The sequence below is a fragment of the Balaenoptera musculus genome, chromosome 1, assembly GCF_009873245.2.
Source record: "Balaenoptera musculus isolate JJ_BM4_2016_0621 chromosome 1, mBalMus1.pri.v3, whole genome shotgun sequence".
NCBI lineage: Eukaryota > Metazoa > Chordata > Mammalia > Artiodactyla > Balaenopteridae > Balaenoptera > Balaenoptera musculus.
In genome coordinates, this window is record NC_045785.1 from 102,797,500 (window position 1) to 102,824,669 (window position 27,170).

Consider the following 27,170-nt stretch of genomic DNA (forward strand, 5'->3'; position numbering starts at 1 on the left):
ATAATAGCTAACATTTATTGGGCACCATTATGAGCCAGTCACTCTTCAAAGCATTTTGCTTACACTAACTTGTTTGTACATATTATTTCTATGCTATTATTACCCACACTATCATTGTTAGTTCTATACTATTGTTATGCCCATTTTCCACAGAAGAAAACTGAGGTGCAGAGAGTTTACTTGACTTGTCCGAGGCCTGTGAGAGACAGAGCTGCCATTTAACCCCGGGGAGTCTGGCACCAGACTACACCCTCCGCAGAGACTTTGTTCATACGATATCCATACTTTCTCTGAAACCTAGCCCTCCTTCATTTCTGCCATGACCACCCCAATTCAGCCTCTCCTCTGCTTTGGCTGGATTATTTTATTTATCCACCAACCAGTGTCCCCATCTCTAGCCTCTTGTCTATTAATTCACCCTATGCTTTAGCAGCAGAGCGATCTTCCCAAAGCATAGCTCTGCTCAAAAATCCTCAGTGGGGACTTCCCTGGTGGCACAGTGGTTAAGAATCCATCCACCTGCCAATGCAGGGGACACGGGTTCGATCCCTGGTTGGGGAAGATCCCACATGCCGCGGAGCAACTAAGCCCATGAGCCTGCGCTCTAGAGCCCGTGCTCCGCAACAAGAGAAGCCACCGCAATGAGAAGCCCGTGCACCGCAACGAAGAGTAGCCCCCGCTTGCCGCAACCAGAGAAAGCCCACATGCAGCAACGGAGACCCAACACAGCCAAAAATAAATAAAATCAATCAATCAATCCTCAGTGCTTTCCCCAAAAAAATCACCCAACCTCCTGGCAACTCTCTCTCAATATCTTGGCCTGGCTCAACCTCTATCCCACCAACATATGCTGCCCCCAAAAGGGATGACTTGCCACCCCCTACCCTGCCTTTTACAGCTCTGGGCCTTTACTCTTCCCTTCATCCCTCAAAGCCCGGCTCATGGGTCCCTGCCTCCTGACCACGGGGGCTCTGCCAGGACAGGACCTTCTGGAGCCTCCTTACGGCAACTTACTTCACCCACCGCCACCGTTCATTGTGTTTGGATACTATCTTTTGTTCATGATACGGGCCCAGCTCTGACCCTGGCTCTTGAAGTGAACCCTATCCTCGGCTCAATTTTCCTGGGATGGGAGAAGGAGGGAGTAGATTGTGGTGGGTAACAGGATAACTCTTGGAGTCTGAAGACCTAGATTTGAATCCCAGCTCTACATTTATGAGCGATGTGACTTGACTTCTCCGAGTCTCACGTTTGCTGTCTCTAAACAAGCTGTAAAGATACCCCCTTGCAAAAAGCTCACTGAGAGGGTTCAATGAGATGTTACATGGAAAGTGGCCAGTTGGTGCTTAATGAACTGTGGTGAGTATATCTGCTGATGTTACTTATTACTGTTCAAGGCAACTAACTGACAGATAAGTAGAATCTGGCTCCCCAAGGAATAGGCCCTCTACATCAGGCTGTTCTGCTTCTAGTACACGATATACAATGTACCCACTGAGCAGTCTTACAGGATACTTACCTAGTTCTCTGTGTTTATCTGCTATGGGCGTCCCAGAAAACCTACAAATGAAGACATTTTCATCTCAATTAAAGAGCTGAAAAGAAAAGCTGGAATCTGGAGTTGCTGGCTAGAGGCCTGAACTGGGAAAACTCTAAAGCAGAGCCCTGTCGAGCTGGTATTTCCTACTCTCCTAAATGCTTACATCAAATTGGCCATAGAGTTGGGCCAAAGAGTTGTTCAAAAACTGGTCATCAGATGATAGAAAAACAAAAACTGTTGACGAATGTTTTTTTCTATAGCAGCTTGTGCATAAAGCTAAAGATGGAGGGAAGGCTGGAATGTTCTGGACCAGCGCTGCCTGACAGGGATATCATGTGAGCCACGTAAGTAATTTAAAATGCTTAGTAGCCACATTACACAGTAAAAAGAAATGGATGGGGACTTCCCTGGCGGTCCAGTGGTTAAGACTCTGTGCTTCCACTGCAGGCGGCGCAGGTTCAATCCCTGGTTGGGGAACTAAGATCCCGCATGCCACGCAGCATAGCCAAAACATTAATAAAATAAAATAAAGTAAAATAAAATAAAATAAAATAAAAATAGTAGTAGAGCAATTATATTTTTAAAAAAAAGAAATGGATGAAATTAATTTTCACGATATATTTTATTGACTAGACCAACATACCAAAGATACTATTCTAACGTGTAATCAATATAAACATTATTAATGAGATACTTTACATTCCTTTTTTAAATAAGAAGTCTTACAAATCCGGCGTCTATTTTATACTGATGGCACATCTCAATTTGGACTCTCCTGTTTCAAGGGTTCAACAGCCACAGGTGGCTTGTGGCTACCATTTTGGACAGCACCGGTTTGGACGGTCAGATACGGTCCCACATGTATGCATCAGGTTCCTCCCCATCGAAGGCATCAGCTAGCCTGGAGCCATGCTAATGGTCCAGAAGCCAAGTCCACAGGCTTGACTGAGCTTGTAAAAGTGTCAACTACAACTAGCCGACGGAGCTGTTTACATTCAACTCTCTCCCCTTCTGAAGGCTCCATGCCGAATGCCTCACTTTCCCAATTAATGGCTTTAGGGTTGAGATGCTTGCTGAAGTAATTATTTTTTAGAACAATTTTTCTTTTTCAGGTTATATGGTGCTACCAGTACTGATCACTGATGTAAGTTTCCCTCCACTGAATAAACTTTTTTTTTTTTTAATAAGTTAAATCAGCCAGTTGTTTTAAATAAGTTAAATCAGCCAGAAAAGTACTCAGTGCTACTTTTCTTCGGTTCAGGAGTTCTGGTGGTAGACCCCCCCCACCCGCCCCTTCCCTCCCAAGAAAAACACATGAGTGGAAAATTATTTTGGTTTCTGGGGACCAATCTGTTAAGGAGATGATTAACTATAATACTTCTATTTGGGGATTAAAAATAACTTTTTAAAAAGAACACCTGAGTTCCCCAAATGTTTTACTTATTGGTAACAATGGCTTAAAACTTTCTTCAGCTGATTTTTTTATAACTCGTTTGGAGGAGATTCAGTTGACTGATAATCTATTACTTAGGGATCTTCGTGGTATTTGAAACCTGTAATATAGAAATGGTACCTTTGGGAAATCATATTCTAGTGCCAATACCCCAAAATAGTCTAGGTCAGCACTGACCAACAGAACTTTCTGCAATGATGGAATTGTTCTCTATCTGGTCTCACATGGTACCCACTAGCCATCTGTGGCTACCGAGCACTTGAAATGTGGCTAGTATGACTGAGGAACTAAATTTTAAATTTTATTTAATCTTCATTAATTAGAATTTATATTTAGATCACTGTACGTGGCTAGTTCCCACTGTATTGAACAGTGCAGGTCTAGGGAAACTTAAATCTAGTCTGTGAACTTGATTCAAGACATGACTGTGAAATGACATGGACCCCAGATGCCATCACCTTGCAGAAAGCTTCCTCTTCAACATTCCCTGTGAGAGTGACAAATCAGTCTCGTAAATTTCCTTTTGGTGAAGGCTGATGTGGAAACTGATGGGGCTTCAAGAACCTCTACTCTGAAATTTACAGCCTGGGCAACATCCTCTGGGACTTGAGGAGGGGTTTCTTGGCACCAGGAAAGAACAGGCTGGGATGAGGTTACCAGTTCTCCAGGGCATATGGGTTGCTTTCTGGAGACTGAGGAAGGCTCAGGAAGGCAACACGGGTAATACCAGGTCATTTTACCCACTCCATGTCACCCGACTCAACAAATGCTCCTTCCTACCTGGGACCTCCTTCTGGGCTATAAGTCATGAAAATTATGACCATGGCAGCCAAGAGTAAGAAGGTTTTTGCAAAATCTGGCTTGAGACCAGAAGTATAACTATACGTTGAGGTGGGCCACAGATATGAGGCTGTGGAACAGTCCTAAGTATATTCGGCTGTGTTCCCACTCCTGTACAGCTCTCTATGGCCCAAGGATTCATTCCACCTCAAGATAATGCAGAATCTTGGGAAACCCGACATGCTCAGCAACCCCAGACACCAAGTACAACAAAAAAGGTTTTGTTTCTTTCGAAACAGCTAAAATTTCAAACTTTGTTTTCATCTTCAAATTAATCATTTTCTGGCCTTTGAAAAACCAATTCCAGTTTGAAAACTTATTTTTTTAAAAAAAGAAAGTATACGTACATTTTATAAACAGCAAACCACATATTAGTGCTGGCAGTATGGCTAAAAGCACAAACCTGTGCCTTGTATTGTCTGAAAAAAAGAAAAAGAAAGAAAGAAATACAATTAGCTGGAACTGACCAAAACAGACATACAGTTGATCCTCTTTATTTGTAGATTCCGTATTTGCAAATTATCTACTTGCTAAAATTTAGTTGTATTCCCCAAACCAATACCTGCAGCGCTTTCACGGTCATGCACTGACATGGGCCACAGAATGGTGAAAACTGTGTTGCCTGATGTACACATTCCCAAGCTGAGGTTCAAGGCAATGCTCTGTCCTTGTGTTTTAGCCCTTGTACTGTAGACATGTGCCCTATTGGTGGTCTATTTAGTGTCATGCGTTTCACATTTTTGTACTTTTTTGTTGGCTATTTCACTGTCTAAAACGGCCCCCAAGCACAGTGCTGAAATGCTGTCTCGTGTTCCCAAGCACAAGAAGGCTGTGTGTGCCTTACAGAGAAAACACATGTGTTAGATAAGCTTCATTTAGGCATCAGTTATGGTGCTGTGAATTCACTGTTCATGCATCAACCACATATATTAAATGAGGTGTCTTTAAACAGAAACACACGTAAAGCAAGGTTCTGTATTGATTCCTTGCCAAAAATGTTGTGACCGGAGGCTTGCAGGAACCTAAACCTGTATCTCCCCTGGGAGCAATGGTTCAATATGCACTAATTCTGTGTTTATAGTGACAATAAAACATAACTACCGTGAATAAAGAGAATCGACTGTATTTCTAAATAAACGTATATGCACAAGGTTGATATATATCAGGCCCAGTGCTGTTTATTAAAAGCAGCAAATAGTCCACTATTCAGCCATCCCGTCTGGCCGGTGGGAGCACAGCTTGGTATCGTGTGCTTGGCAGGGCAATGTGGCAGCCATGCATAGCAAGCCTGAGAAATGTTCATCATACAGCCGCTGACACTGTGCTAAATGATGTGCCTACAGGCTCACCGAATCATTGCGACAACGTTGGATTAGTGCTCTAACCTCTCAGTGTCTCAGTTTCCTCTTGGGGATCACTCTAAATGGAACTGATAAATATGCCTCCTAGGGTAACTGTGAGCATTAATTGAGTCAATACACTTAAGAACAGCTATTAGCTGTTGCCATGAACCTATTGAATTGATGCTATTGGAATCTCTACTAACGTCCTTTGATCCTGCAATTCCATTTCTAAGATATTAACCTACAGAAACTATCAGTTATGTGCCCCTCTCCTCCCTCCAAAAAAGGCACAAAGATATTTACCACAGTCTTACAATATCAAAAAGCTAAAACAACCGAAGTGTCCACAATAGAAAAGAATGATGTGTTCATGAGGTGGACTCTATCCACCTACTAAAAATCTAAGGGCAGAATACTGAGGATATGGCAAAATGATCACCACACATTGCTAAGGGAGAAGGTGGGGTCACTAACAGCCAGTACAACATGGATAAGAGAGAGGGGAGAGGAGGGGAGAGGAGGAGAGAGGAGGGGAGGGGAGGAGAGGGAAGGGGAAGAGAGGGAAGGGTAGAGAGAAAACGAATGAATGAATGAGAGTATGAACACACACCCTTTCCTCTTAGTAGGAACACAGGTGAGTTAGAGCAAATAGGCAATAATCCATTGGTTTGATTTGAGAGGCCCCTGGCCAGAAACTGCTAGTTGCTCCCCATACCCATTCTCCCCTCTTTAATAAAAGAATTCAGACTTTCAGCTGGGCACACCACCACTCCACTAAAAGATTAGTTTCTCAGCCTTTCCTGTAGCAAGGTTTAACCATGTGGCAAGTTCTGGGCCGCGAGATGCAAGAAGGGTTGTGTGGTATTTCTCAAAAGTCTCCCTGAAAGGGGTAAGACACACCCTTTTCCCCTCCCTGGGTCCCGTTGCCTGAGATAGCAGGGAAGGTGCAGGAGCTGGACCACACAACTGCATAAAGTAGCAATGAGCCCAGGGCTGCCTACCTCCAATTATTATTATTATTTCTTTTTAGTTGAGAAAAGTTAATCATTTATCCTTTTTTAAAAAAATTGAAGTATAGTTGATTTACAATGTTGTGTTAGTTTCAGGTATACAGCACAGCGATATACCTGATATACTTTACCTTTTCTGTAAGATGTTATAGAAAAACCCAAACAAACTTTTTGGCCAACCGTGTGTGTGTGTGTGTATACACACACACAACACACACACACACACACACACACATTCTTTTACAGATTCTTTTCCATTATAGGTTATTACAAGATATTGAATATAGTTCCCTGTACTATACGGTAGATCCTTGTTTATCTATTTTATATATAGTAGTGTGTATCTTTTAATCCCAAACTCATAATTTATCCCTCCCTCCCCAATGTTTTGTTGGGTTTTTTTTTAGCATGAAAGAAGTAATCTACATTTTTAAGCCACTGATACTTCAAAAAAATTTTTTAAACAGCTGAATCTAATGCTACTTGATACAGTCCCTTCCAAAATCCTTTCTCCCATGGGATGATGCCAGATGCTGTCATCCATCGCTTTGGGACAGCAGATATTTAGGGGAGATGAAACAACAATGATACAAGTTCTTGATTACGTTCTTCCTTCTTGACCTGGCCAGTGCACTGACAGTTGTTTGCTCTCTCTTCACTCGGCTTTGGAGATACCAAGTTCTTGGGGTTTTCTGCCTTCCTCCCTAGCGATCCTTTTCAGTCTCCTTTGCTGGATCCTCTTCCCTTAGCAGCCCCTACATGCTGGAGTCCTCAGGACTCAGTCTCAGCACCCCTCTCTGACGACTGCTTCCTCCACATGATCTCTTCTAGTCCCAAGGCTTTAAATGCCTACTTTACTCTGATTATGCCCAGATCTCTATCTCCAGCCCTAACCACTCACGAGAGACCTAGACTCATAAATCAAAGCACCGTATTTGACGTCTCCATTTGAAATCTAATGGGAATCTCAAACAACATGTCCCAAACCAAACTCTATTTCTTCCACACACCTGCTGTTCCCCTGCTTTCCAGTCTAATAGCAACACGATTCATTCCGTTGCTTGGGCCAGAAATCTAGGGGTCATCTGAGTATTTCTTATTAGGCACCCTTCTTCCCCACTCAAACCATTAGAAAATCCTCTTGTTTCTATTTTCAAAATGTAGCCTCATTGGAACTGCTTCTCCCAACTCTACTAGTCCAAGACACCATCTTCTCTTGCTTAGACCAAGAGTTTCCTAATTAGGCACATAACCCCCAGGGAGAACATAAGATGACCAATGAGGTGCAAAAAAAAAAAATTAGAACCTCTATTTATTTTTACTACTTATGTCATTCTTTAAGTTTTTTAGATTTTGTATATGTTTTTAAATTGTATGAGTTATATTCATTTTGTAGTACATTGTGGTAGAAGTATCTGTTGTTCCCCAATAACCAATCTCTCCTTTTCACTCTGGGAAGAGAACCCCTGTGTTTTAACTGGGCACATGGCCAGCAAAAGATGGCACTTCTCAGCCCCCCTCAGCTAGGTGTGGCCATGAACTCAGACTGGTCAAGGGGGTGTGAATGGAAGTGATGCATGCCACACTTGATCTTTAAAGGGGAGGACCAGGTTCCATCCCTCTCCTTCTCCCCTCCCACTTGCTATGGAGCAATCAGAGATGCGAGCCCCTGTTTGACTCCAGAGAGCACAATTTATAAGCTATAAGCGTTTCAGTATGTATTTCCGAAAGATAAGGATTCTTTGTAAAACACAACCATGGCATCATCAGACTTAAAATATTGTGTTCAACATCATCAAACATGGGATCTCTGTTTAAACTGCTCCTGTTTTTCACTCTTTTCTGTTTGAATCAGGACCTAATAAGGTCCATACATTGCAATTAATTGATATGTTTCTTAAATTTCCTTAAACTTTAAGTCCCCCCATTACCTCTCTTTTTCCTCCCCTTATAATTTATTTATTGAAGAAACTTGATCTTCAGTCCTATAAAATCTTCCACAGTCTGTACTTTCATTTAACATGGTATGGTTCTCACTAGTCAATTCCCGTGAATCAGTCCAAAAACATTTTTTTAATTTGATTTATTTTGAGATATATAATATAAAGAGTCAGGATGGTGTCATGGAAAAAAACTCCAGAAATCGGAAGACTTAAATTTCGATTCTATTTCCATTACTTAAGTGACCTAAATAAATATTTTTTAAAAAAAGAAAAATATTTATTTGCAGAATCACCCTACCCCAGCCCAAGGAGACTCACATTTTTTATCTGCCCTAGAATCCTGTTCACACCTCACAATTGTGATATTATCCTGAAATACAGTATTTACCATTTTCATCTCTTATGCTTTAGTGAACCACTTTAAAATTACTGATCCGTCTGTTTATAAACTGGGGGTATAATGTATAAAACAGATAAGAAGAATTGTAAATTACAAATATACATGATGCTTAAGCAACATAAAAAGACCATAGCTGAGACAGACTGTCATGCTATTAACCAAGCATTAGCCTAGACAAACGTATTGAATGCACTTTTTTGAAAATAATTAATTAATTAATTAGGCTATGCCAGGTCTTAGTTGCGGCACACAGGATCTTCGTTGCCGCGTGTGGGATCTTTTAGTTGCGGCATGAGGGCTCTTAGTTGCGGCATGCGGGCTCTTAGTTGTAGCATGTATGTGGGATCTAGTTCCCTGACCAGGGATCGAACCCAGGTCCCCTGCATTGGGAGCTTGGTGTCTTAACCACTGGACCACCAGGGAAGTCCCTGAAGGCACCTTCCTGTTGCACGTGTGCAACCTTGAAGAACACAGTGGTAATGAAGAATATTAGGAAGCAGTATTGTGAATAATTAAGAGCATGGGCTCTGAAGCCGGATGGCCTGATTTCAAAACCAGGCTCTACCACTTACTGGCTGTTGACCTTGGACAAGCAACTTAAACTCCCAACTATGTCTTGGTTTCTCCTCATGAAATAAGGATAATTACTAGATTGCGTGGGGATGGAATTAATTAACATATGTATTAGAATGGTACTTGACACAGAAAGTACTAAAAAATATTAGCTTTATATCTGTAATAAAGTGTCTGTGAAAACTGTAACTCAATTTAAGTTTCACATTTATGAAGTGTATGTTAGTTACTGCATCTGTGGTATGCAATTCATGAGCCACTACTTGTATGTAGGTCCATGAACCCCGCGTGTATATAGGATCTCTACCATGACACATGCAGTCACTTACCACTCGGGACACAGGTTGACAAAAGGATTGACGTTGTCCTTCTGAATAATGGATTGCTAATGATACACTGAATTTCCTGTGAAAGATCACCTTCCTTCGTAACATACGCTTCAGATGGTTTTGAGCCACTCTGACACTGTATTGTCGAAGGACAGTCCCAGGAGTACTGTATGAGTTCTACATGGGTGTCGTAAGCTTCCACGATCATGCACTGGAGTGTAATGTTCCCGTCAGTCAATGCGCAAGATAGTGTTGGTGATGGAAGAGACTCTGGGAAAAAAAAAAAGTAATGTTTAGTACAGAAAAGAGTAATATTTAGACTCCTCATCTGCAAATTCAGAAAGAGCTTCCAGGGACTTCCCTGGTGGCACAGTGGTTAAGAATCTACCTGCCAATGCAGGGGACATGGGTTCAATCCCTGGTCCGGGAAGATCCCACATGCCACGGAGCAACTGAGCCCGTGTGCCACAACTACTGAGCCTGCACACCACAACTACTGAAGCCCACACACCTAGAGCCTGTGCTCTGCAATACGCGAAGCCACTGCAATGAGAAGCCCGTGCACCACAATGAAGACTAGCCCCCGCTTGCTGCAACTAGAGAAAGCCCGTGTGCAGCAACGAAGACCCAACACAGCCAAAAATTAAAAAAAAAAAAAAAGAGCGAGCTCCTAATTTCCTTATGAGCTTGAAAAGACGAGCAGTCCACCCCCTTGAGCACCAAGGGGAGAGAATTCTCTCTTCTTCTGAGTCAGATCTATCTGCTCAAATTCAGCACAGATACAGGCCCCAAATCACTTATCCTCAATTCTGAAATCCAGAGTTCTGAAAGCCAAAAGATTTTTCACAAATATTTATTACCATGTTTTACTAAAAATACTTACATGCTTGAGTAAGCGGCTCTCCATAACTAAGTGAAGTGCTTCTTAACACACACAGAGGAAACAGTTTATATGTATTGCCTTTCTAAAATCTGAAGAAGGCTGAATTCCAAAGCACACCTGACTCAAAGGATTTTGCAAAAGGTCCTGAGGAGCTGTACTGTGGGCTGGCCCCACCCTGAGGTAGAGGAGGGCATGGCACTTGTCACAGTGCTGTCGGTCTAGAGGCCTCATCCCCACGTTTATTCTGGAAGCACCTCCTGCTGGCTAAGGCAGCTGGAGTTGCAAGGATGGATAAGACAAAAGTCATGACACGCCACTATCACCCTCTAAATTTAACCTCAAAGCCAATCGGCTCACCCCATTAGTCAGTGGTTTATTTATTAATTCATATACCTTCTTGCATCTCTCCTTTCCACCAAAAACTAATCATAAGAGATTTGAGAAACATGTAAAAATATATGGAAGATACAAAAATTGGTCATGGTAGCATTTGGCTAATAAAATTTCAATACCTTGCAAACATCTACTAAAAAGCGAATTAAAGTTCATCAAGATGATGCGATACTATGCTGTCATTTAAAATATTTTCTAAGACAAAGGAACACAAGCTCCACTTAATAATCTAAAAAATAAATATGTTCATCTCATCTTGCCTCCCTCTTCTCCTCCTGAATTCTTTCTGGCTCAGTTAAATAACACACCCAGCCTGTCTTGTTAGACCTGAGTCACACGCGACTTCCCTTTCTGCTTGGCGTTTCCTCAAGTTTTAGGTTTAATCTAGCTCACATAATTCATTACATGCTGCCTTGAAGTTGTGTTTTTTAGTTAAAAGAACTCTAAGACACACATACATACACACACACAAGTGTGTATTCACTGCAGACTACCTGCTATCGGTAAGCAGGGTGACGAGTGGTGAGTTGTGGCAGAGGCAGGCACCAACAAAGCTTGGTTTCAAGGGAAAAGGGATAAGGAAGGGGAGGGGACACTTGGAAGGCCCAGAAGCCATGCTTCATGATTTGGCCAAGAACAGGTTCTGAGCAGAAATGACTGCTGAGCCCAGGGCTCAAGTAGCAATTTGGAGCCTCTTCTAATAATCACTTCAGAATCCCATGGTCTACTGGAAAACCACAGATAATCCTAACCATGATCATTCAAAATCACATTTGTACTCAGCCTTAAAAGAAAGGAAATTCAGACACATGCTACAACATGGATGAACCTTGAAGATGTTATGCTAAGTGAAATAAGCCAGTCACAAAAGAATAAATCTTACACGATTCCACTGATAAGAGGTTCTTACAGTAGCCAGATTCTTAGAGACAGAAAATAGAATGGTGGTTGCCAGGGAACTGGGGGAGGGGGGAAAGGGGAGTTCGTGTTTAATGGGTACAGAGTTTCAGTTTGGAAGATGAAAAGTTCACCTGGTCTGTTACAGATTCTAGTTTATTGATCTAGTTCAGCCAATGTCCCGCTGCCCATGACGGGACTTACCACAGCTATAATCTAACAAATATTAGTTACATCTGTGCCTTAAGCAACTGGCAAGAGATGTGCCTACTTCATCCCTAAGACTTAGTCAACTTATAATTAATGAGTTCAGCTCACTATTCTGTAAGAAATGAGAATTTCTTATACATATCTGATGACATTTGTATATTTCCATAAACTTTAATAAAAAGTCATATGCCAGTCCAGACCTTTTAAGGATAGAGCAGTTAATTCTATTTACCTGAACACTACCAGCCTCCATGCAATAAAGGTTATCAGAGGATGGGCAAGGACTGTTAAACGCTGATGGTGGAAATTTTTAAGGGGACTTTGAGGGAAGGAGGAAAGCCAGATGTTCACTTACACAGAAGGACGTAGGTGCTCTGAACCTAGAGGTGCCAGGAAATCCCCCTGTCTAAAATATCCTTTCTGAAAGGGTCTGGTGTCTCCGGAAGATTACTGAGTCTTATTATTTTAGTCTTAACATACCCTCACGGAAGTATGACTTCCTCATTTCTAAAAAAAAAAAAAAAAAAAAAAGTATGACTAATCGTTTTGACATTCAGGTATGTATTTTTTTTTTCCAGGAATTATTTGTCTCATTTTTTTTTTTTTAATTTTTATTTATTTATTTATTTATGGCTGTGTTGGGTCTTCGTTTCTGTGCGAGGGCTTTCTCTAGTTGTGGCAAGTGGGGGCCACTCTTCATCGCGGTGCACGGGCCTCTCACTATCACGGCCTCTCTTGCTGCGGAGCACAGGCTCCAGACGCGCAGGCTCAGCAATTGTGGCTCACGGGCCTAGTCGCTCCGCGGCATGTGGGATCCTCCCAGACCAGGGCTCGAACCCGTGTCCCCTGCACCGGCAGGCAGACTCTCAACCACTGCGCCACCAGGGAAGCCCTCAGGTATGTATTTTTATAACCAAAATCTAAATCTTATTAACTCTTTCTTGGAAGTGTCTCCTGATTCTTTCCTTTCCAAACATCTACTACTAACACCTCTGTCTACCTGGATGATCACAGTAGCTTCCAACCTGGCGTCTCCTTTTTCTAATCCACCGTAAATACCTCCCATCTGATTAAACTTCCAGAAATATATTTCATCAAGGCACTTCTCTGCTCCAGTATCAGATACAGTGGCTCTCCACTCCCACAGGCTAAAACCCCGATTCCCAAACCAGAACTTGAAGTCAACACATTAACGGCCAATATCACTCATTGCCTCCTGATTGAAACTCGCCTCCCCTGCACCTTGCTCCTCTGCAGGCCTTTGCTGAGCTTCCTAAGGACTATCCAGTTAGTCTAACTACCAAAATCCAGCACCTTTGTTGAGTCACCATGGAATTTTTAAAATTAAATTATTTTTAAATTATTACTCTTAAACATTTCATCAAGTTTTAAAAAGAAAAACTTAAATGTTTCGAATTCAGTTTTACAAACTCTATAAAGGGGCTCGTAAGATGCATTCTATTCTAACTTAAATTCTGAATCAATCTTTTTGTTTGCTTGCCCTACAACTGCCAAATCTCCAGCTTGCAGGTTTTAAGGATTTTGCTTCTTCAAAGGCATTGATTGATCCTTCTAACAGGATGCCTGCACACCTTAACAAGCTTCACTTATCTAAAAGGAGTTCATCATCTCCTGGACAAACCAGTCACCCAGTCTGAGACCCCCCCATTACTGTAAATTGCGCATCCCACCTCCCAATCATCCAGATCAATTGCTTCCATATCTGCTGAGTGCCCATTACCTATTCAAATCCTTTGCTGGGCTCTGGGGGTACAATGGTGAACAACAGAGAAATTCTCTCTTCCTCCCACTGTCTCCGATACTGGGTAGTTGAACCGGTGAGGGACAGCTATTCATCCAGCTATATCCTGTTCTACTGAGACCACCTCAAACAGCTCAGACTTGAACTGCTATATTGCACTCTGCCTCTTCTCCATCCCCTGGAAACCATCTTACACAGTTTGCCACCAGTTGGATCTTCCTAAAACACCCTTTAACATAGAGGAAGTAGGCCTAGAACTATACCCACATCTTGGATAAAACAAGTGCAACTGTGACGCAGCAGAGGGGACAGATGGGTACAGGTTGAGTTGTGCTGGGTGGCGGCACAGAAAAGGCAGCTATGAGGCAAAAGCATTACTAGGACATCTGAGAAAAGCAAGGGGAGGTCACAGGAGCCGGATCTCACATAGCCTTGTAGGCCACTGTAAAGATTTTAGCTGTAACTCAGAGTCAGATGGGGCCACTAGAAAGTTCTAAGCAGAGGAGTGATGTGATCTGACTTCTGTTTTAAGAAGACCACTCTGGGGACTTCCCTGATGGCGCAGTGGTTAAGAATCTGCCTGCCAATGCAGGGGACGTGGGTTCGATCCCTGGTCTGGGAAGATCCCACATGCCATGGAGCAACTAAGCCCGTGCGCCACAACTACTGAGCCTGCGCTCTAGAGCCTGTGAGCCACAACTACTGAGGCCGCGTGCCACAACTACTGAAGCCCGCGCACCTAGAGCCAGTGCTCCTCAACAAGAGAAGCCACTGCAATGAGAAGCTCGCGCACCGCAATGAAGAGGGGCCCCCGCTCGCTGCAACTAGAGAAAGCCTGTGCGCAGCAACGAAGACCCAACGCAGCCAAAAAATACATATAAATAAATAAATTTTTTTAAAAATAAATTAATTAATTAAATAAAATTTTTAAAAAAAGACCACTCTGGCTTCTGTGTTTAAAATTAAACTGTAGAGGGGCAAGGGTGGAAGCTGGGAGACCAATTAGCAGGCTATTGCAATCCTCCAGGTGAGAATGAAGCAGTCCTGGATCAGACCAGAGGACGTGATGAGAGGTGGTCAGATTCTGGTTATATTTTGAAGGCAGAACCAACAAAATTTTCTGGTGGAGTGAATATGGTGTTCAAGAGAAAGAGAGGTGTCAAGGATGATACCAAGGTTTCAGCTTGAGCAACTGCAAGGATGGAGCTGCCATTAACCAAGAGGGGGAAGATTTGGGGAGGAACAGGTTTTGAGGGAAAGGTCATGAGCTCACTTCTGGACATGTGAGATTTGAGAGGCCACTTAGATATCTGAGTGGAGACAGAGTAGGCAGTCAGATAAACACCTAAGGAGCTCAGTGGAGGTCTGGGTTAGAGCTCTAAATCTATGCATTATCAGCACTGAATGCTATTTAAAGCCCTGACATGTGATAAGCCCACCCACCTGCGTGTGAATGCAGGCAGAGAAGGGAAGAGGTCCAAGGCTTAAGCCTTGAAGTCGCCAATGTTAAGAGCTTGGGGGAGGGACTTCCCTGGTGGCGCAGTGGTTAGGAGTCCGCCTGCCAATGCAGGGGACACGGGTTCAACCCCCGGTCTGGGAAGATCCCACATGCCGCAGAACAACTAAGCCCGTGCGTCACAACTATGGAGCATGAGCTCTAGAGCCCGCACGCCACAACTACTGAGCCCATGTGCCACAACTACTGAAGCCCGTGCACCCTAGAGCCCGCGAGCCACAACTACTGAAGGCCTAGAGCCCATGCTCTGCAACAAGAGAAGCCACTGCAATGAGAAGCCCGCGCACCGCAAGGAAGAGTAGCCCCCGCTCACCGCAACTAGAGGGAAGCCCGCGTGCAGCAACGAAGACCTAACGTGGCCAAAAATAAATTTAAAAAAAAAGAGGTTGGGGGATGCAAGAGGATGAGGGAACGAACCAGCAAAGGAAACTGAGAAGGAACTGTTAGTGAGTTAAAAGGAAACCGGAGTCGGGTGGTGCCTAGATGCTAGGTGAAGGAGATGTTTCACAGAGAAGGGAGTGATTAGCTGTTTCAAAAACTTCTGAGAGAAAGATGTGGATGGAGAATGAGTCACTGGATGTATTCATGAGGAAGTCATGAGGAGTTTGGGTACAGCAGTGGGGATGAAAGCCTGTTTGGAGTAGGTTAAAAGTGAATAGGAGAAAGGGGGTATATAGACAGCTCTTCGAGTAGATTCTCTATAAACTGAAGGCAGAAAGTGGGTGGTAGGTGGAGGAGGAGAGGGGCCAGAAGAGGGCTTGCAATGATGGTACAGATAATCGCTTATTTGTATGCTGATGGGAATGAGCCATTAGCTCGTGGAGGAAATTACTGTAAGGAGAGAGTGGGTAGAATTATAGAAGTGACATCCCTGAGTATAATGAGAGGAGGTGGGATCCAGGGCACAAGTAGAGGGTTTGGCTCCAGATGAGAACTCAGCAAGCTGAAAATAAGAAATGCCAAACAGGAATGGTAGAGAACAGGGTATATAGGGTCAGGCACAGGTAAGCAGATAGGCTGGTGGTGAGAGCTTGTAGAAGTTCTCTTCTGGTTGCTTGTTTTCCTCAGTGAAACAAGAAGCAAAGCCTTCAGCTGAGGAGTGGGTCTGGAGAAGGAGGTGTTCAAGGTTTGAGGAGAGGAAAGGTAACTGCTGGGAGTGGGTGAGTGAAGACACTAGGAACATATTGGGTTTAGTTGCAGTAAATAACCAGAATTTTAAAGTGTGGGACTCTGCAAGGTGATGTGCTTTTCTGCAGCTACAAGGCGTGAGCACAGAACGTTGGATTGAACCTGGCTGGCCTGGGCTCGTCCATTCAAAGTTCAATCACTGAGCATGACCAATCAGAAAAGGAGCAAAGAAGCTATGTGTGTCTGCAACAGAGTGAGCCCAGGGAGTGAGCACAGCACTGGGGCTGCAGAAGGAGGGCGGGGAGGGCATCCGTGGGGGAAGGACTGTCAGAGCTGGCAGAGCAGAGGAACTGAGCTTCCAGTCGAGGAAGTGGAACTGAGATACTGAGACGATGGAGGGAATGGAATCACTGGTAAAGACAAGTTCTAGATTATATCTGTGGGGAGAGGTAAGACAGAGTGAAGGAGAAGATCATTACAGGAGAGGAGAGCAAGGACTAAGAAGTCAGGATATTAGAAAGAACTTTTATTTAAATACTACAAGCACCAAGAATTATGACAGCAGGAACACCAGAAACAGTGAAAAGGAACCAGGCACTAAAATAACCAGGAAATATTGGGGTGAGGTTCTTAGCAGCACTATTTACAACAGCCAAGACATGGAAACATTGTAAGTGTCCATCAACAGATGAAAGGGTAAAGAAGATGTGGTATATATAAATGGACTATTATTCAGCCATAAAAAAAAGTGAGAAAATCCTACCATTTGTGACAACATAGATAGACCCTGAAGGCATTATGCTAAGTGAAATAAATCAGACTGAGAATGCAAATACTGTAGGATCTCTAAAAAGAGAGAAATCTCTAGAAATCTTTTTAGAGTTAGTGGAATCTAAAAAGAAAAAAACCAAGCTCATAGAAAAGGAGATCAGACTTGTGGTTACCAGAGGTGGAGGGTGGGAGGAAGGGGATTTGGAGGAAAGTGGTCAAAAGGTATAAACTTCCAGTTATAAAACATATAAATACTAGGGATACAATGTGCCACATGATGACTACAGCTAACACTGCTGTACGGTAGGTAGGTAAGTTGTTAAGAGAGAAGATACTACGAGTTCTCATCACAGGAAGAACATTTTTTTCCTTTTTTTTCTTTTTTTCTTTCTTTTCTTTTTCTGGTATCTATATGAGAAGACGGATGTTAGCTGAACCTACTGTGGTAATCATTTCGCAGTGCCTGTAAATCAAACCACCATGCTGTACGCCTTCAACTTGTACAGTGATGGATGTCAATTATTTCTCAATAAAACTGGGGAAAAAAAGAAACATTAAAGTGTACCCATCAGCCTCTGGATGACTGCAACAAGGAAAGTGCTTTAGAGATGAGGGAAGGAGAATAACCTGGAAACATCAGCAAGAAGCACAGAGGAACCTGTATCCTATCCCCAGTTCCAGTTTAAAGTGATAGAGGAGGAAAAAAAAAATCCCATCTCCTGTGCGAGCTGCAAGGGGAAGCAGGAACTCTAATTTATAGAGCACCAACTATCCATGGTTCAGAGTTCTGAGCTCATTGATGCCACTACATCCCTTTCCAGAACATTCCCAGCAAGACAAGGGATGCTGCTGCCAGCAGCTCTGCCCAACTTGCGCTGTTCTCCTGACCTCAGTCACATCCTCTCCTCACCAAGAGGATGACAAGGGAGCTGAAAGTGGCTCCTGTGTACTGGAAAGAGAGGAAAACCCTGACAACAGGTGATGACTAATTTTTTTTTTTTTAATTTTTTTTTTTTTTTTTTTGGCTGCGTTGGGTCTTCCTTGCTGCACGCAGGCTCTCTCTAGTTGCAGAGAGCGAAGGCTACTCTTAGATACAGTGCGCAGGCCTCTTATTGCAGTGGCCCCCCCTTATTGGGGAGCACGGGCTCTAGGCGTGTGGGCTTCAGTAGTTGTGGCGCACGGGCCTAGCCACTCCACAGCATGTGGGATCTTCCCAGACCAGGGATCGAACCTGTGTCCCCTGCATTGGCATGCAGATTCTTAACCACTGTGCCACCAGGGAAGTCCCTATGATGACTAATTTTTATTTCTCATAAACCAATGATTAGTATTAGTCTCTTAAAATAGTTAGAAATCTGCCATTTGAACAAACCAATTTATGGGATACTCACCGATCACTTTGAGGGTGAACTTGCTGTTATTTCTAACACTTGGGGATTCAATTCCGTACTCATCTTCGTCTGATTGTGTTAACTTGGAGATTGTGAGGTTACCCGACACAGTGTCTAAATGAACTCTATCTTTAAAAGATAGAAAAGCTCTGACTTCAGATTGGTCATCCCATTCTACAACTTTATCCTTTCCTCTTTTCCACACGATCTCCTTAAAGGGTTTAAAACTTGATGCGTATAAAGTTACATTCTTGTTCACAGCTCCATATATTACTTGGGAATCACAGCTAATGAAATCTAGGAGGAAAAAAAAGAAATTGGTTAGGGAAAATAGCATGACTTGATCAAAAGCAGAAAATTATCTTCCAAGATACCTTGTGGGGGGAAAATGATTAAATTTAGTGGTAAAAATTATTCGTCAGCTACTTTTTGTACTAAGCTGATAAACTGCTGATAAAAAGTACAAGAAGGAGAACATGCTTGACCCTGTAAGAGTTTATTCTTTAATAGGGAACTGGGGCCCACATAAATACAAGAAATGGATTCAACGTTTATGGAGCACCAACTACGTGCCAGGTACTGTGGGCGATGCTGGGAATATGGCGGCAAACAAGACAGGTGTCACTCCAGGCCCTCAAGGGAGGAGACACTGAGCAGGCAAGGAGAGCCACCCAGGCAAAGGCCTTTCCTAGGAAATCACGCTGAAACTGACACAGGACAGCAAACCACCGGAAGATAAGAGGAGTCTGCAAGCTGACAGCTGGGTGAGGAGTGGGAGGAGAGATGGCCAAGCAGCCCCTCTGAAGAGGCAGGCCTTGAATCAGGAAGGCGCTTGGCGTGTCTGAGGAAATAAAAGCAGTCCCAAAAGGCTCGAAGGAGGAGAGCAAGGGGGGAACGGGTGGGGAATGAGGCTGGAGAGGTAGGCAGGAGCCAGACCACAGGGTCTGTGAGTGAGGGGCCGGGCCGTGTCCGGTAAGATATGCTAAGCGTTTGGAACTTATCCTAACGGCAAGCGAAGGTCATGGACAGGTTTTAAACAGCAGACCGGCATGACATAATTTAAGTTTCAGTAGGTTGACCTTGTCTGCAGGGTGGACACTGGTCGACAGGGTAAGGATGGAGGGCAGAGAAAACCCAGAAGAGCAGTCAGTGCGGTAGCGGTGAAAGAAGGCTGGACCGGGAGACCAGACCAGGGTGCTGGCGGTGGGGATGGATAAGTGGACAGACTCTACATTTGAGAGGGAAATGAACAGGATTTAGTGATTGGATGAGAGGAGCTAATGGTGACTGCCAGGCCTCTTTTTTGGCTGACTGAGGTGCCATTAACTGAAATCAGAATGACCAGGAAGGAAGTCAGGGAGTGTGATGAAGATTAAGGTCTCAAGGCCTGGGTGCGGTGGCGTGTTGGAACCAACTGTTAGCCTCTCTGCTGGACTCCGTTCAGTGAAGCCTGGAGAGCTTGGAGTGCACCACAATGGGAGTGTTTATAGCAGAGAAACTGACTCATGCTTCAAATCAGAACCTCCCACCTCCTCCACACCAATCCAGTTGTTAAACATTTACTATTACTACTAGATTGGGATATTCTTGATACCCCAAAATGGGCTTCAATGCATCTTGCTCCAGACTTGACTTTCTTGTTAAGAGAGAAGAGCAGCTGTTAGGGGAAAGACATTAAAGAGAAATTAAAACTTGACTGATTGAAGTTTTTGCCTAGAAGCAATCAGGGTAATTGACAGAGCACAGGAAAAATCAAAAATATTAAATAGACCAATTGCAGGCAATTGTGTCCAGTAATTTCAAATAAGAAGCAAATACGCCCCATTTGTCTATGTGCAAGGATTTTTAGAACCCACCTCCCTTAATCAAGGGAGGCTGCCTGCAATATACCAGCATCCTTCTGTGGTTTTCCTGACCATGCACTATTTCTCCCAATCAACCAGAGCCCATGGAAAGGCATGAAAAGGAATAAGATTTGAGGGGTGAGAGTCTATCCACATACAATAGAGGCGGCTCGAAATGTCTTGTAAATGAATACATGAATGAACGGATGAGAGTAAGTAGGGTGGTGGAGGAAGAGAAGAGGTCTCAGTTGAACTGCCCCTCCCTGGCTGCATAAAGCTGGCTTCTGTCTTTCCCAGGGGAAGGTGATGTTTCCTGGGCTTGAGAACAGGAAGAAGAAAAGTCTGGAATGGAGCTAACGGTGGAAAAAGGGGGAGACCAGTTCAGAAAAAATCATAGTCATTTTGCGCTGGAAGAAAACTCCAACAATTAGTCAGTCAAATTACCCCCATTTCACAGGTGAAAGGACAGGGCACCAAGAAAAATGGAAGAAGATGTTACTGAATGCTTACCCTCTGCCAGTTACGTGTTCACGTACTCGTGTCCCTTTTTAATCCTCTCCACATCCCTGTGCAGTGGTGTTGCTAACTCCATTTCTCAGATGAGGAAACAGGCCCCGGGAGACCTATCAATTGCTCCAGGTCACTCAGCAGGCTTATGGTAGCTGAGGGACCAGAACAGACCGGACACGGCCCGGCCCCTCGCTCACAGACCCTGTGGTCTGGCTCCTGCCGGCCTCCCCAGCCTCATTCCCCACCCGTTCCCCCCTTTGAGCCTTCCGGAACTGCTTTGAGCCTTCTCTTCCTTTGAGCCTTTTGGAACTGCCTTTATTTCCTCAGACGCGCCAAGTGCCTTCCTGATTCAGGACCTGCCCCCTCAGAGGCGCTTCTTCCTCTGTCTGCTTGGCCATCTCTCCTCCCCCTCCTCACCCAGACGTCAGCTGACTGACGGATGCTAAGCAGCATAGCGGCCTGTAAGACATCTGCGTGGAGCTTGTCCAGGAGGCTGCAGGGTCCACAGGTCTGGGGGTTCCCAGGGGAAGATACAGATTTGGGATTCATCACATTTTTAGATGCTATGTCTACCATTTCCTTCCTATAGTAAAGCCTTTTCTGTTGCCCCTCCAAGACTGATCCTAAGGTAAGTTACCAATACGACTGTTTCCAATGAAAAAGAATAGGAGAAAGGAGAGTGAGTTTTTTCTCAAGGTCACACACCCTGAACGAATGAAAGAACGAGCAAACAAACAGCAGCTAAGGAAAGGAGTCAGCAGTGAGTTGGTTACTTTGCTGATAACAGTGAATGGTCAGAAAAGGGACCACAGAGATGCTACCTTACCATGCCAGAGGGCAAAATGAAAAGGGCCCCGACTTTCAAGGCAGATGCGCCCAGGGTGAACCTTCAAAAGTTCTGCCACAATAGGTTTCCTCAGCCTAAAAAACAAATCATAATGCCTACCACAAAAGATTGTTTTGAGGTTTGAATAAGACTGAGAGTCTTCACACAATGGCTGAAATGAAGTAGGCTTTCAACAGGGTTTTCCCTCTTTTGCTTTCAATGATTCAGGCGGCCACCATCAATGCATTCACTGTAGGTGACCCTGGCTGTGTGAGAATTGGGCATAGAGTGAGTTTTTGCTGTTTCAAAGTAGAGAGAGATAGAGGTAGGGGGAAAATGTATCAGTGATTGCCTAAACAGATATTCTGTGCTAGACAGAATTTTTTTAACTGTTAGAGGTTTATTTGCTTTGAAGAATACTGAATGATCTTTTCTTTTGAAAGATATGAGGGTACCTAATACCTATATGTACTGCGTTCATTTCCAATTTCAAAGACTCTTGTAGTCTTACAAAACATCATCATTATACCCAGTTTTGATAGTTCTTCTCACAGGGCTTGAAGTCCAAAGTGGAACTCAAATATTTTGCAGACAAAGTGACCTGATTTTTGATTTAGAAAATATGGTAATAGTAACTATTGGGTTAATGAAATGGGACCTCCCCCAACTCCCAGCCACAAATTTCTCTGCGCATTTTCACTTGGGTCCTGGGATTTTTGTTTTTAATATTTATTTATTTATTTGGCTGCGCTGAGTCTTAGTTACAGCACACAGGATCTTTCATTGCAGCGCGCAGGCTCTTTGTTATGGCGTGTGGGCTCTAGAGCATGCAGGCTCAGTAGTTGCAGCCCACAGGCTCTCTAGTTGTGGCGTGCGGTCTCTAGAGCACGCAGGCTTAGTTGCCCCGCGGCATGTGGGATCTTAGTTCCCCGACCGGAGATCAAACCCGCGTCCCCTGCATTGGAAGGTGAATTCTTATCCACTGGACCACCAGGGAAGTCCCAGGTCCTGGGATTTAGATTGACTGCTATTTTTAGTTTATTTAATCAAACACTTATATAGCACTTACTATCTACTAGGCAGTTGGAAGAACTCTACAAATATGTATTCAGCAAATCCTCTCAAAAACCATATCAGGACTTCCCTGGTGGCGCAGTGGTTAAGAATCTGCCTGCCAATGCAGGGGACACAGATTCGAGCCCTGGTCCTGGAAGATCCCACACGCTGTGGAGCAACTAAGCCCGTGCACCACAACTACTGAGCCCGTGCTCTAGAGCCCGTGAGCCACAACTACTGAGCCCGCGTGCCACAACTACTGAAGACTGTGCTCCTAGAGCCCATGCTCCGCAACAAGAGAAGCCACCACAATGAGAAGCCCATGCACCACAACGAAGAGTAGCCCCCACTGGCTGCAACTAGAGAAAGTCTGCGCGCAGCAACAAAGACACAACGCAGCCAAAAAATAAATAAATAAATAAATAGACAGACAGATAGACAGACAGAAAAAAAAAACTAAAAAAAAACAAAACAACATATCAAGCAGCTGTTATTTTTAACCCTATTTTGCAGATGAGGAACCTGAGACACACAAACGTTAACTGACTAGCTAATTAAGTAGTGAAACTGCTTTTGAACCCAGACAGTCTGACTTTTAACCATTGCTTCTTACTTGGCTAGCTATGTGGTATATGGCTATTAAAGACAGTGACGTGATACAGGGTATGTCAGAATGCAATTTCTAGAACGTATGGGAATAGCAGATGTTGGGAATGAGAAAGTCAAACCATTCTAGTCGGGAGTGAAGCACACCTCTGAAACCTAGAAGTGAAGCATAAGCTCAGTGGTCACCAAATCACTGAATGTCAGGGCTGGACAGGTCCTCAGAGGACCCCGGCCTGCCCCACACCCATCCTCATATACATGAGGAAATTGAGAAGATTTCATTGAGCAAGATAGCGATGAACCCAAATCTCCAAAATGTTACATGGGAACCCAAATTTAAACCTAAGTTTCATAATGCTGTTGTTTTTTTAAAAATAATTTTAGATGTTCAGTGGGAAATGAGACAGGGTTTCATAATTAAGGACCAAGAGAAACTAAGTTGAAAGTAAGGTCTAAGAGTTTGCACTTCTCATGTGTGATGGCAAGTAATATGTGACATGTGAAAAAGTAAGAGAGGGTAAGGGGACAAAAGAGACTCGAATGCAGGAAGGAAGAAAAGCTGGAGCGGGGTGTGTGGGGAGAAAACAAGGGGCAAACAAAGAAGTAAATAAGGACACAAAATCACAGGAGCAGCTGAGAAGCCTGTGAGAGCGAGCAAATGAAGCCCTGAGATAGAGACCAGCCATTCAGCCAACAGAGGCGCCACGGACGCGCCAGGTGTGACCCAAAAGGGAGCAGTGGAGACTGCAGCTCTAGTGAGGCTGGCTCGCCTAGGGAGAGGCTCCTCAGCTCCTACCCACGTGGACACGTGGAAATTGCCAGATCTTCTAAGTTTCCAAGAAATGCTGGACGTTCAAAATTTATGTGAACACAAAAATCAAATTTTATGGAATTAGATGGCAATTAACTCCAATCTGAGCCGAGGGGTATCCCCTAGTCAGGCCAGCCCCATGAGGACAAAGACAGGGCTGTTGTCCATCTTCGCTGCATCCCCACTGCCCGGCACGTGAAGGACATTCCATAAATATCTGCTGAGTGAATTAACTAAACTGATTTAAATACAACTTAAATGTAGTCTAAAAGGCAGGGCTTCCTGACAGAATTACAATATTTGATAGTCACCCCAAACCCTGAGCTTTGCAATACCTCAAATCGCTGTGGAACCCGGTTGAAGAACCATGACTCAGCAAGGAGAGGTGGAGACGTTTAACTGAAGCTGCAGAATAAATGGCCTGGGACCCTTCGTATGCAGTCAGAAGAGAACTCTTTCCTCCCCAACTGCCTGCCTCCAGAACCAAAGCAAGACTGGAGGGTCTGCTGGCTCCTCACTCCCCGTCCCCTTCAGGTTTAGCTAGGTTTCACCTACCACATGTTGTGGGCTTCAGGGCACTGCACCAGATAAGCTTACACCCACTCAGGATATCAGCCCTTCGTCAATGTTAACACCCTGTCTGAGGTTTGAGGAGATGCAATTTTTTCACTGATGCCATTGCTGAGAGACGAGCTAACCACTCTTCTGGGATTTGGAGGAAAGGTTTTTCTGGAGTTTTTTTCTTAGAAACGAACAATGTGATTTTAAAATACTTCCTTCTCTTCCTAAAATTTCTTCAAGGTTCCACATGGCTGCAGATTTTAGCAGTTAAGGCAAAAATTCATTTGATGAAAAGAAAAAAAAAATCCCCTGAGTTTCAGTACCCAAATACATAAATCTTGGTATTTCCCCCTGTGTGTATGACACCATAACGACAATTCGGTTAAAGATTCATTCAAGCTGGGAGATAGGAGGGCCTTGGGCATTTCTGTACCCAAGTGAGCAGCTGGATTTCTCCTGCAGACAGGGGCTTGTGACCATGACCTTGTTCCTCTCACTTCAGCATCACAGCACACTTTCAGTTGACACCCACTTGGGGTACTGGAGTGGTGGCAGCCTGGGAAACTAAGTCTCTGGAGACACAAACACACATGCTCACAGTACGGAGAGCAGCCACTCTCCTCACGTGTCTACGTCAGTGCTGGTGTCAAACAATCTGTCCCGTTAAGTCTACAAACATTCTGTTTGTCAGCCCCCATGTCCCAGTTTTGGCATACGAAATATGCTCACCAGGTACGTGGGTCATCAAAAGAAGAGCACAGTCTTTTCACTCAAGGAAGTTTAGTGTAGCTCGTTTCTTTAACCTAGCTCTTAATAAATCCAATCCAAATGAGCCCTAGGCCAACTCAGCCTCAATAATAATATTCAACAACAGCGACGGCAGCAGCACACTTCCTGAAGGCTCACTATGTGCCAGGCACTTGTTCCAAGAGATAGATAGATGGATGGATAGGCTCATTTATTCCTCAACTTAACTCTGTGAGGTAGGTCTTATTATTCATTTATTCACTCACCAAATATTTGTTGAGTACCTGCTATGTCCCAGGCACTGTACTGAGCAGTTAGGATACAACACTAAACAAATCAGACAGAATCCTGCCCTCTTGGAGTTTACATTATTGGTGACGGTGGGGACGGGGGGCAGGGAGGAACACATTAAATGGAAAAGTAAGTATCACAGGTGATGTTAAGTGCTATTGAGAAAAATAAAGCAGTGTATTGGGGAGGAGGATTAATGATGAGAAGGGAGGTTGCCATTATATGTGAGGTGGTCACAGCTGGCAATGTGAGCAGGGCCCAGAAAAAACGAGGGAGTGAGCTTGAGCATATGGGGAAGAGCATTCAAAGAGTGAGAACCACTAAGTTACAGCTGAGGAAACTGGGGCTCAAAGAGGTTCCGAAGCTGACCGAGGTCACTCAGCTGGTCCAGGGCAGAGCTGGTGTCCAGACACAGGTGGCCAGCTCCAAAGCCTGCACTGTCAGCCACAGTGTGAGATGCCTGGTCCTTCCTTGTCAATTCCACCTGCATCCGGTCCCAGTCAGTGATTTCTGCTTCCATGAGTGCTAAAGGCAGAAATCTGCTGGTCTCAGATATGCCACCATGGCTGCCCTGTCTTCATCTATTTCAGACTGAAACTGCAGCCCCCTGGCTCCCAACAGACAATAAACCCCGTGGTCCCCCAATCCCAGAAACTCCACAGAACTCGCCTCACATATGCTCTCAGTTGTCAAGCTATTCCTTGTCTCCTGGATGAGTGCATCCAGAATTAAGATGTTTGTTCTTTAAATCAACTTCCTCTTGAACGTCCCTGTTTCCTGTCATGCTAAAATACTTGCCTTTTTAACCCCTTATTCTTGCACTTAAAAATCCTCCTTTCACAAGACATTCCCCTCTCCATCTGTGCAGTCCGATTCAGTAGCCACTAGCCAATGCGGCTCGTGAGCCCATGCCACATGGTTAGTCCAAATTGAGATGTGTTGTTAGTATAAGATACACACCAGACTTTGAAGATCAAGTATGAAAAGGGGAATGTAAAATCTCTCATTAACATTCTCTATATCAACTGCATGTTGAAATGAAACTACTGTGGGTATATTAGGTTAAATAAAATATACTATTAAAATTAATTTTACCTGTTTCATATTATATTTCTATTTAACAGCACTACTCTGGCCAGCTCTTTCAAGATACCCACATCACAACACGCTCAAAAGCCACATTTGCCTTTGACTGTTCTTGTCTTAGATAGGATATATCTGAGACCTACAGCATGCTTTGGAGAATAAGGTTCTTACTAGAGCTATTTAATACTCTGCAAGTCTTTTAAAATCTATTCTCCAAAGTCTGATTAAAGGTATTTCAATATGCTATTGACCATTTCATTAAAAATTTCTTTATAATCCCTATTATTTTCTAGTTACTCAGTTCATAGTTGAGAAACTCTATTACAACTAATTTATGATGACAGAGCCTTATTAGTTTATTAATATGAATTTCTTATTATTTTCTGAATGTGTACAGTAAACTTCATTTTTTTTTCTTCTAGTTTTTAACTGTTACATGGGAAAAACATT

The 27,170-nt window shown here is 43.7% G+C and overlaps 1 protein-coding gene across 1 annotated transcript in view; it reads right to left on the bottom strand.

The window, feature by feature from the left end:
- Positions 1 to 1,532: 1,532 nt before the first annotated feature.
- The window catches only part of CD58 (CD58 molecule), a 38,985-nt gene continuing 13,347 nt past the window's right edge, over positions 1,533 to 27,170 (bottom strand). Inside the window, exons 3-6 of the mRNA XM_036864580.1 lie at positions 18,383 to 18,679; positions 9,432 to 9,701; positions 4,181 to 4,252; positions 1,533 to 1,560 (exon numbers count right to left, since the gene is read on the bottom strand). Of these exons, the coding sequence (XP_036720475.1) occupies positions 1,541 to 1,560; positions 4,181 to 4,252; positions 9,432 to 9,701; positions 18,383 to 18,679 (659 nt within the window). The 3' untranslated portion in view covers positions 1,533 to 1,540. The remainder of the gene's footprint in view (positions 1,561 to 4,180; positions 4,253 to 9,431; positions 9,702 to 18,382; positions 18,680 to 27,170) is intronic.